The sequence below is a fragment of the Neoarius graeffei genome, chromosome 3, assembly GCF_027579695.1.
Source record: "Neoarius graeffei isolate fNeoGra1 chromosome 3, fNeoGra1.pri, whole genome shotgun sequence".
Lineage (NCBI taxonomy): Eukaryota > Metazoa > Chordata > Actinopteri > Siluriformes > Ariidae > Neoarius > Neoarius graeffei.
In genome coordinates, this window is record NC_083571.1 from 22,464,363 (window position 1) to 22,476,545 (window position 12,183).

At 43.8% G+C, this 12,183-nt stretch overlaps 1 protein-coding gene across 1 annotated transcript in view; it reads right to left on the reverse strand.

Moving 5' to 3' along the window:
* n4bp2 (NEDD4 binding protein 2) overlaps positions 1-12,183 on the reverse strand; it is a 64,917-nt gene that overhangs the window by 40,690 nt on the left and 12,044 nt on the right. Inside the window, exon 2 of the mRNA XM_060916504.1 lies at positions 2,289-3,231. Within this exon, the coding sequence (XP_060772487.1) occupies positions 2,289-3,231 (943 nt within the window). The remainder of the gene's footprint in view (positions 1-2,288; positions 3,232-12,183) is intronic.

Genomic DNA, 12,183 nt, shown 5'->3' on the forward strand with positions numbered 1-12,183 from the left:
AGGAAGGAAGGAAAAAAAGGAAAGGAAGGAAGGGAAATGAAGGAAGGGACAGGGAAATGAAGGAAGGAAGAAGGAAAAGAAGGAAAGGAATGAAGGGGAAAGGAAAAGGAAGAAGGAAAGGAATGAAGGGGAAAGGAAAAGGAAGAAGAAAGGAAGAGAAAGGAATGAAGGGGAAAGGAAAAGGAAGAAGGAAGAAAGAAAGAAAGAAAGAAAGAAAGAAAGAAAGAAAGAAAGAAAGAAAGAAAGAAAGAAAGAAAGAAAGAAAGAAAGAAGTGCTCCCAATGTCAACCATTTGGTCCCCACCAAGATATAAAACCCAGTTCTATAAGATCCAGTTTGCTCAAACCCTACACACACACACACACACACACACACACACACACACACACACACACACACCCTAGTGCACACTAGTGACTCGATGCTTACACATAAAATGATACTGTATGTATTTAATGGTTGAACTGATATTTAAAGGGCTGATGACACGAACATGACTCTATGCAATTTCTTAAACTATACAACATGGCAAACATGTTAGATTTCTGTTATAATTACGTGAAAAGAAGCTGTTGTTACGCAAATATCCAACTTTTAATTGCACAGCGCAAGAAAACTGGGTCCGTGGCTCGCGGCCATGTTGTGACGTCAGCGGAAGAACACGCTGCGGTTCACTGGCTGTTCTACTCTGGTTCTACTCAATGGAAATGGCGCATGAAAACGCCGGTGAACTCTCTAGTGCTAGCTCTTCCTCTTCTGGGAGTCTAGAATTGTGTTGATCTATGATAGCCTACCCTCTTTATCCTTTGCCTCTCGTTGCTAGGCAGCAGTTACATGAAAGCCACAAGCTTTCACAAGCAAATACATGACTGATATCACGCCGACTTTATGATTACATTTATGATTATCATGTAGAATCTATAGCTCTACGTACCTTTATCTTATGTCGTTTCACAACACATGTTCTGACAGGAGGACTGTCTTTGGATCCGGCATAGCTACTAGTAGACCCCCTCCGGAATACTGGCAGTGTTGCCAGATTGGGAGGAATCCCGCCCAGTTGGGCGGTTTCAAGTGCATTTTGGTGGGTTTTGAACATATTTTGGGCTGGAAAATTTCAGCAGTATCTGGCAACAGATACTACTGACGTTTTCCAGCCCAAAATATGTTCAAAACCCACCAAAATGCACTTGAAACCGCTCAACTGGGCGGGAAACCTCCCAATCTGGCAACACTGTGTAGGCACTGCTGATGGTAGTAACACGTTTGTGATGAACTGAACACCCAAGAGATTCTTTTAAGCTGGGAAGGGTGTCAAACCAATCCAAATCGAAGTGTTCAGAGCACAGGACGGATGTTGGTGAGGGCTCCCACTTGTCATGAGTGCGCCTGACTTGCTTCACCCACTTCGCATGCAGCTCGGGATCTCTGGGAAACTTGAATAAACTTACCCCATCCTTGTAGGTTTTGAAGCAAAAGCCGGCAACACAACGCGAAGGCATAATAACATATATATATATATATATATATATATATATATATATAAAATATATAAGAATAATACTAATAATGACAAACTGAACACCTGCCGCATCAACAACAAACTGGTAAGTTAGGAGGAAGGTTCTTTCGCTGACGTCATATAGCTCCTCCTCCTCTTTCATCTCCTGGGTGCTGCAGCCCTGTCAAATTTGCCCAAATAGCTGCGTTTATCATCATAACTTGTAAAATAGGCGCCTTCGTGAATTAATATATGGATCATCAGGAATTACTTTTTATGTTATAAAACATCGCCAAAGATGTCAAAAACGTGTCATCAGCACTTTAACTGGAAATGTTTGGATGTTTAAGTAATCAGCTGAATGTGTGCACTTACTTTATACAACTGTTACAAATTAATACAAGTTCTTGGCCAATCTGCAGTCCAGTCAATTTTCATATTATACTGTGTACAATAATAAACTGTCTACATTACAGCTGTAGTGTTGTGAAGCAAATCAAGATGGCAAAGATAGGTTTTTCACATCTTTTATATATTTGAGCTCTGCAGGGTGCGTCATGTTACACATGATTTTTAAAATCGTGCCTATTTTTAAAGAGAAAACAACAGGTGGAAAACAAACTACTGTGATTCAGCCATTTGTGTTAAGAATAATTGAAGAGTTGCTATTCAGCGCTGTCCTCTCAGAAAATTAAACATTATAAGGAGATACTCTAAAACACCACGAACAATGATATTACGGCAAAGTTACGTATGGTGCTATGGTATGATGGGTATAAATTAATACCTGGCAAGTGTACTTTTGCCTGATCCGGGAGCCCCTCTGAGTAGGACCAGTACCTGCCCCTCCAATCTGAGTCGACTCTGAGGAGAAGGCATCCATGACTTGGGAACAGTAGCTGAGGGCTTCAGAGGAGCTTGACCAACAGGCCTGGAAAGCATCCATTGAGTCATGGAAGTGGGATTTGTTGTCCAGGGGTTAGGGGGTTGCACAACAGGTGTGATAAAAGCTGGTTCGTCCATCCAGCGCTTGAACTCTGGAGTTTGAATATTCCAAAACTTGTGGAGACTTTGAGAATGTGGGACAGGTGTTGATATTTGCTTCGGAAGCTGCTCAGGTCTGCGGTAGGCCTTAAAAGCTGAAGGTCTTGGGGCTGCAGAGCTGGAATCATGTGTCAAGTGACTAAAATCAACAGAGATGTCACTCTCCTGGGGCAAAGATGCACCCCCCAAACTGAGCTCATTTATTGGTGAAGCATTTTTTTTAGCACCACCAATCTTGGTAGGAGATTCGGAACTCTGCTCGCTTAAAGACCCAAATGTGGAACTTTCCACATCTAGCTGATCAAGCTCTTGCAAAGCTTCTTGAGCTAGAAGGGGACTCGGTGGCACACCGGAGGAACAGGGAACCGACTCAGTAGGTAGAGGAACAGTAGAAGGAGTAATAGAGAAAGGTAGAGGCTGGGGCATTGTTAAAGCTTCCAGTTCCTGGTCAATGAGAGAATCAAACTCTTCAGTTAGGCAAGTTGTTCCTGGGCTGAGCTCCTGAGATGATTCTTTGTAATCGGACGCTGCTGGTATGACTGATCTCATTGTAGATGGTTGAGTGTGAGATGGACGTTGTTCCAGTAGAGCAGCAGCCATCTCAAAACCTGAAGGCGAAGGAGAGGTTGTGGTCTTCCCCTCAGCAGCACCAGACAACTCCAGGAGTGCATCCATAGCATTTTCCACTGAGAGAAACAGAGAGACACGATCAGTTATGGTAATTTGTGGTTGGTAGAAGAGAGCAACTGGACTTGCTTGATGATTCTTGAAAACGTTTCACCTCTCATCCGAAAGGCTTCCTCAGTTCTGTCTGACTAATGAGTATCAGGTATTTATCCTCTCATGGATCATAATAGAATCAGAATCAGAATTCTGATGGCTGCATTGTAGGTGGCTGATAAAAGATGTCAAAGGCTACGTTCACACTGCAGGCTGAAGTGACTCAAATCCGATCTTTTCGCCCATATGTGACCTGTATCCGATCTTTTATTGACAATATGAACGACACAGATCCGATTTTTTCAAATCCGACCCAGGCCGTTTGGATATGTGGTGCTAATTCCGATTCCTATCCGCTCTTCTCATATGCGACTTCAGTCTGAACCGCCAGGTCGCATTCATCCGACTTACACGTCATCAACAAGCCACAAATGTCACTATTCTGCGCTGAAGTAGGCGGCGGGTCTCTCAAAAAAGTTACAACAACATGGCGCATAATCACAGGCGCAGATAGAGGGGGGGACGAGTCATATTTAAATTCACCTCGTTCGGTCCCCCCCACTTATAGGGAGGAAAAAACGTCTATGCTGTCTTTCTTTGCATAAGGCAAACCTCACGGAAAAATCAAAAGACTAATTACCATTCGGTTTATTGAGGTGCACAGCAGTGTATACATATAGTTGCAACAACTCACATAAAACAAAACAAAGACTGATATTCGGTTGGTTGAGCTGCGCAGACTGCACAGGTTGCGAGCTCGAGCTTGGTTGCTATGGTTACTAACAACAAGTTTGACAGGCATGTTGGGGTTGGTTTGCTGGCAGCTTTGTCCCCCCCCCAGTTTTTTGTCCCTCCCAGTTCAAAAAACGTATCTGCGCCCCTGCGCATGACATCAATGCGAGGGACGCTTCGGGCTGTGAAGGTTCTGAATCTTCTCAATGGAAGGACGCAGAGGTTAGGGAGCTGATTTCCATTTGGGGGGATGCAGCTATTCAAGCTAGATTGGATGAGTCATACCGCAACCGGGCGGTTTTACTTCCGTAAACACTGGCCATGCTCACTGCGTGTGACGTCGTCGTATCCTGCAGTGCGCATGCGGAACACTTTTAGGTCGCTTTTCGTTCATACTGAGGATCACATACAAGTCGCATATATTTGTTAATGTGAACGACCTCACAAAAAAATCGGATTTCACAAAAAAATCGGAATTGAGCATTAAGCCTTGCAGTGTGAACGTAGCGTTAGACACCCACCTCTGTTCAGTGATGGCCGTTCCAGGTTGGCAAAAATGAACGATCCTCTCTGGCTAAGATGTCTGCCAGTTTTCTGGAAGTCCTCTCATACTCCCGCACCAGTCGAAGGGATCTCATCCCAAAGTGCGTAGAAACATGTCTGTGAAGATTCTCAGTCATCCAGGTACATAATAATCTGTGGTTGGTAGAAGAGAGCAACTGGACAGAGGTGGGTGTAAGACATCTTTTATCAGCCACTTACAATGCAGCCATCAGAATTCTGATTCGGATTCTATGATGATCCATGAGAGGATAAATACCTGATACTCCCTATTAGTCAGACAGAACTGAGGAAGCCTTTCAGATGAGAGGTGAAACGTTTTCAAGAATCAATCAAGCAAGTCCAGTTGCTCTCTTCTACCAACCACAGATTACTATGTACCTGGATGACTGAGAATCTTCACAGACATGATCAGTTATGGTGTGTTTCATTTACATATTTGGATACGTAAATCACTTATTTGTTATTAGGATGGATTTGTTTTAGCAGCACTGATAGTCTTGACAGTCAACTAGACAACTGAGTGACGTACAGTCAGGTCCAATATTTGTATGTTGTCAAATGTACTGTTATTTAGCTGTCTCCCACAGCATACTGGAGTTGGAATTAAATAATGTACATTATCCAAGATGGCGCCGCAGACGGCTGCCACGGGACTTTGCTCTCTCGTACTTAGAGAGAAATGGATCATTTTGGTGGCCAGAATGGACAAGCGGGTTAAGCGGAAAAGGACACGTCTACCCATCTTAAGTCTAAACAAATTCCAATCTTATCTTGGCTCTCCCAGCCAGCACTGCCTTCAAGGCCGTCGCTGTAGAAACGCGATTCTCCCCCTGGAGTTCACTGCAGTGAGACTCTCTCTGTGTGTGTGTGTTTTTTTTTTCTTTCTATACTTTCTTTCTGTCTGTACTATGAAAGCTAAGCCGAACCGGAGTCAAATTCCTTGCGTGTGTAACATACCTGACAATAAAGTGCTTATGATTCTGATTCTGATATAGAAACTGCCTAAAAACGAAGCTCCTGATGAGTTTACGTTAAAGGAGATACACAGAACCTTTTTTTTTAAATAAATTTCTGAGTGGATAGTATCTCCATCCTTGACTCTTGTATGCTGCATAAATGGGAATAAAAAAAAATACACATTTTCGAGAGTTAAAATTGACCGCAAAGTTGGCATTCGAGCTGCCCCGCTGAGCCAGCCAGCCCTGAGTGCGTGACGTCAGAGCAGGAACCGGTTTTAAGACCGAGGCCTTTGACAGCTATAGACCAAAGTCATATAAATAAAAATTTATGGTGAGAGTAAGAAACCCCGTTACCGACTTGCTCAACTAAGACTGATTTGACTTCAGTGATTGTGGGTTGACTCTCATTAAAACAGGATAGGCGTTAAAACTTATGCAACATACATGTACATGCATGCATTTTCACTGATAAAACGTAAAAGGCGAATTAAATAAATCAGATGAACTGAGAATCACATTCCGAAGCAAATTAAATAATCTTATACCGGTAACTTAAACACACAAGTTACATGTAGGTAAACGTACCAATTAAGCTCACGTACCCTTTAAGCACACTGCCAACTTTAAACTCAAATAACTAATAAAATGCACATGAAATAGTCTGGCTTTACAAATGAACCAATAGATACAGTTGTTATTAAACATTTCCTGTATTGTGCAACCAATCATTCAGCTGCATATTTTGATATGACCACAATTCTGCTGACTCATCCTGGCGGTCATTTTGAAAGCTGTCCATAAACTTTGCTCTGAAGAGACCCCTCATTCAACAACATTTTATGAAATTTCAGCCCTCATCTTGGGTCTCTACTCAATACAAATTTAAGAGATTAATGTTCATGAATATATCTTGTTTGTTTACGATTGTGGATATAGAAGATAAATTACAGTCTAATCAAAAGACAGATTTTCTTTGAATCTAGCAAAAATGGCACAAGAGAACAACGTTAAACTTTTACGCCTACCTTCAAATCTTACCCACTTGCTTCAGCCTTTAGACAAGGCAGTCTTTGGGGAGGTGAAGAGGCAGTGGCGGAAGAAATTAAGGTGCCATTCACGTGTGTCAAAGGACAAGGTTAGGAAGGAGGATTTCCCGGCTAAACTGAAGGAGGTCCTGGAAACCTCTTTAAAATCCGACAATCTCAGAAGTGGGTTTGAGGCCACAGGGATTTTTCCATGGAACCCAATGAGGGTGAAGCAACAAAATGCATACACACCGTATGCAGAAGAATGTGCACAGCAGCAACCAGAGTGCTCCCTGAACTCCAGCAATAGTCTACCACAGACTACCTCTGCGTCTCCTCCCCAAGAGTGCCTCACATTGCCAACAAACAGCACCGACTCACTGTCTCAGATAGTTTTGAACGTTGAAACAATCCCAGGCTCCAATGTCCTTAAAATAAAAAACATTCATGTCACCAGTCCACAACTAACCATCCCTGCTGCCCAACCGAACAACATGGAAGATGCCACCACGGCAAGTAGCATTAAGGACTTTTTCTTGAGACACATAACGCCACACAAAAAGGAGAGCGCCAAAAAACAGAGTGTTAGTACAATGAAGTATGGAGAATCTCTAACCTCTCCAGAGGTCATGTCCAGGTTGGCTGAGGGTGAGAAACGGAAAAAAGGAGAGCAATCCAAAGATTTGAAGAGGGAGAACAACAAAAAATTAAAGCCGCAAGCGGCCTCGACGGGCCCTCGCGCCAGCGGCCAAGGGGGGCGGGGGCATGCGTCCCCGCGAAAAACCTTCCACAGCGTCCTCGGCAAGAGACATTACACCCACAATGGCGACAAAGCACAGAATTGGACACATGGCAACAGTAGGGTCTCGCACTGTACGGTGCTCGGGGCCTAATAATAATAATAATAATAATAATAATCCTTCAAAAACAATAGGGTCCCGCACTGTACGGTGCTCGGGCCCTAATAATAATAATAATAACTAGAAACTATATGCCAAGCAGGCACCTTAATGCGAGAGGCAAAAATCACAACACGTTAGGGGGCGCTATAGAGGCCCTGAGGCCCGCCTGGATCTGGGCTTCTGGTTCTCAGAAGCGGTGGCAGTCTAAGAAAAAGGAGCCAAATTTCGTGCGTTGTCGACCATGGCAAGCGCCCCAATAAGGGTCTTGTAAAGAGTTTGCTTGCCAAGGGTGACAAATCAGAAGCTGCAATATCATTTCTGCCATAACCAGCACCCCCAGGGGCGAAAGTGCACAAAATTTGGCGTATATGTCAGGTGAGCTATGAAGAATTTGCGTATGAAGTTTGATGACAATTGAGTAAATAGAAGATGAGATATAGATTTTTGAAGAATAAATTTTTTGGTTTCTCCCATGTCAGTAGGTGGCGCTATGCTGTACATGAGCGATTATGAGTTGGAAAAATAAGTGTCTACAACAGCAACGTACTATCACAAGGTAGTGGTGTGAAGGAAAAGCATTATGGAGTTATTAACCAAAAACGCGTTTTGGAGCAACGGCGTCGGCCAAAAACAGCGCCCCCCATGGACGAAAATTCCCAAAATGTGGTATACATGACATGGCAGGTAGTAAGAGGGTGGCCGTGAAGTTTGACCAAATTTGAGGAAAGAATGGATTTTTTGCCCAAAAATAGCGCCCCCAGTGGCGAAATATCACAGAAATTGGGTAACATGTCAGAACCCCAATGAGTGATTTGCGTGTGAAGTATGAGCAGTTTTGAGCAATTAGAAGATGTGTTATGAATTTTTAAGCATGTAAAATTTTGAAGTGAAAATTGATTGACGTATAACTTCTGACCGGTTTATCCTACGTGAAACGTATTTAGTAACTTTTGTCAGCCATGTCTGTAGATGATGTGTATCAATTTTGGTGACATTCCTATGAACGGTCTAGGAGGAGTTGCGCCGTCTTCGTGGCCATGCATTTCGCACAAAAGTGAAATTACCTCACTTCCTGTTGGGCGTGGCTAATGCATTGGCATTACATTTTTGTCCGGCTTAGTGAGATACATAAGCGTACCAAATGGCATGCCACTACTACAAACTATATGGCAACCAGGCACCGTAACGCGGGAGGCCAAAATCACAACGACTTAGGGGGCGCTATAGAGGCCCTGAGCCCCGGCCAAGTTTGGGCTTCTGGTTCTGAGTAGCGGTGGCAATTCTCAGAAGTGGCGCCAAATTTTGTGCGTTTTCGCCCATGGCAAGCGCCCCGAAAATGGCCCAACAGCGGAGAAAAATAAAGAAGAAGAAGAAGAAGAAGAAGACGGAAGAAGAAGAAGAAGAAGAAGAAGAATAGTGAACTCTTACAAGAGCAATAGGGCCTTCGCCCATTCGGGCTCGGGCCCTAAAAAGAAACTGGATAGAGATGGAAAGGCAGTGCCACAAAAGCCCAGGCATGGAAGCGATGGAGACAGAGACTACGTTCAGACTGCACCCTGAAACGACCCATATCCGATTTTTTTGCCCATATGCGACCTGTATCCGATTTGTCATTGACAATCTGAACGACACAGATCCGATTTTTTCACATGCGACCCAGGCCGCTTGGATATGTGGTCCTAAATCCGATGCATATCCGATATTTTCACATGCGACTGCAGTCTGACCGGACAGGTCGCATTCATGCGACCTACACGTCATCAACAAGAGACAAACGTCACTATTCTGCGTTGGCTAATCCCGCCTCTTTGGTGGAAAACAACAACATTTGTACAGTTTTCAGAATTTAAATAGACTTTTATAGAATTGATCAAAGGGCGGCACGGTGGTGTAGTGGTTAGCGCTGTCGCCTCACAGCAAGAAGGTCCTGGGTTCGAGCCCCGAGGCTGGCGAGGGCCTTTCTGTGTGGAGTTTGCATGTTCTCCCCGTGTCCGCGTGGGTTTCCTCCGGGTGCTCCGGTTTCCCCCACAGTCCAAAGACATGCAGGTTAGGTTAACTGGTGACTCTAAATTGACCGTAGGTGTGAATGTGAGCGTGAATGGTTGTCTGTGTCTATGTGTCAGCCCTGTGATGACCTGGCGACTTGTCCAGGGTGTACCCCGCCTTTCGCCCGTAGTCAGCTGGGATAGGCTCCAGCTTGCCTGCGACCCTGTAGAAGGATAAAGCGGCTAGAGATGATGTGATGAGATGAGAATTGATCAAGCTAATGGTGGATTTGGTAGGGACCTGGATGTTTATCTGTTAGCCTGATTAAATAAAACAGTTTCTATAACTGATTTATAACTTAAACCATCCTGTACCACATCGCCAGGTCTCGTCTCATCTCCATAGCAAACTGCACTGGTGTTTATGCACCTTGAGCCAGCGCTGAGAGAAGCTGCAGAATTCAGCTGGCTATAAACAATCTAAATATTTATAAAAATGTAGAAAAAGTTTAATATGACGAAATAAATATGTGCAAATTATTAAGCCTGAATTAAGAGTTTGGTAATACAGCGGCCGTATCCCAAATGACTGCCTACTGAAGCTCGAGTGCACTATATAGAGTTTAAAAATCCATTACTTCCTAGTAACATGTAGTGCACTTATATAGAAATTAGAGAGACATTTAGGAGTCAACCCTCGTTACCAGGCTACACGTTTTCATTTCAGTTCAGAAACAAAAACACACACGAGACCTCACACTTCAACACTAACCAGATAATTAAACAAACAAACAAAAAAAGAAAATCATTAAACTTGAAGAGTGCGCTTTTTTGTTTGTTTACGTATTAGGTAGATGTGCTTATTACGTGTCAATTTGAGCATGCGGGACACTTTTGGGTCGTTTTCTGTTCATATTGGAGATCGCATACAAGTCTTATATAATTGGTAATGTGAACGGCCTAACAAAAAAATCGGATTTCACAACAAATCGGATATGGGTCGTTTCAGGTTGCAGTCTGAACGTAGTGAGAGATGTAAAGATAACAGGCACAAAAAGTTCAACTCAGCCATCTTTAACTATTGAGTCTGATGTGTACTATGCCGTCATGTTCACCTCTCCTCCAGCCTATTACATTGGCCGCCCACTAAGACTACGTTCAGACTGCACCCTGAAACGACCCATATCCGATTTTTTTGCCCATATGCGACCTGTATCCGATTTGTTATTGACAATCTGAATGACACAGATCCGATTTTTTTCACATGCGACCCAGGCCGCTTGGATATGTGGTCCTAATTCCGATGCATATCCGTTATTTTCACATGTGACTGCAGTCTGACCGGACAGGTCGCATTCATGCGACCTACACGTCATCAAAAAGAGACAAACGTCACTATTCTGCGTTGGCTAATCCCGCCTCTTTGGTGGAAACATGAAGAGTGCGCTTTTTTTTTTTTTACGTATTACGTAGATGTGCTTATTACGTGTCAATTTGCGCATGCGGGACACTTTTGGGTTGTTTTCCGTTCATATTGGAGATCGCATACAAGTCTCATATAATTTGGTAATGTGAACAGCCTAACAAAAAAATCGGATTTCACAACAAATTGGATATGGGTCGTTTCAGGTTGCAGTCTGAACGTAGTGTAAATGTCTCCACACCCCCGATGGGGAGGAGTACATAGTGAAATTTCTAAATAGGGGCCCAAACAATACCTATGTCCTGCCAACAAGAGATAAAATTGAAAATGTACAAAAACAATTGTTTTTGTGCAAGGCAGAACTGGAGGGGGAGGGTGCTGGGCCGTTTCACTTAAAAAAACTACGATGAAGTTGAAAAGGTCTTCAAAAGGCAGCTCAAAGCCTTGTGCGTATAGGACAGTTTTTTATGAACTGGATAATGGATTGTGGATTTTTTTTTTAATGTACTGTATTGACAGTTTCCTCAGGCTACGTTTACACTAGACCGTATCTGTCTCGTTTTCTTCGCGGATGCACTGTCCGTTTACATTAACCCCCCTGGAAAAGCGGGGAAACGGGAATCCGCCAGCGTCCACGTATTCAATCTAGATCGTATCAGCTCCGGTGCTGTGTAAACATTCAGAATACGCGGATACGCTGTGCTGAGCTCTAGCTGGCGTCTCATTGGACAACGTCACTGTGACATCCACCTTCCTGATTCGCTGGCGTTGGTCATGTGACGCGACTGCTGAAAAACGGCGCGGACTTCCGCCTTGTATCACCTTTCATTAAAGAGTATAAAAGTATGAAAATACTGCAAATACTGATGCAAATACTGCCCATTGTGTAGTTATGATTGTCTTTAGGCTTGCCATCCTTCCACTTGCAAGTAATAAGTGATATGCGCTGGGATCACACACACAGCGGCTCAGTCCCGAATCGTGGCTTGTTCACTTCACTCGCGCACTCTGTGAGCTGCGCAGGGCCGGAGTGCGCACCCTCCAGAAGGCACTCGCTGTTCAGGGTGGAGTGATTTGGAGCGCAGGATGCCTGCGGAGCCGAGCGTATCCGCGTATTGGTGTTGCTGTGTGCACGGCTAACGGTTTTAGTGTAAACGCGAATCATTTTAAGAACGTTAATCTGATGATCCGCTGATTCGACGTAATGTAAACGTAGCCTCAGTGTATCTTTGAATATTTTGTAGAATTGTGTTCATGTTTGTGTGTGTCTTTAGGGATACAGGAACCAGTGCCGTTCATTCTTGCTGGTTTTCACTCACTCCCCATCA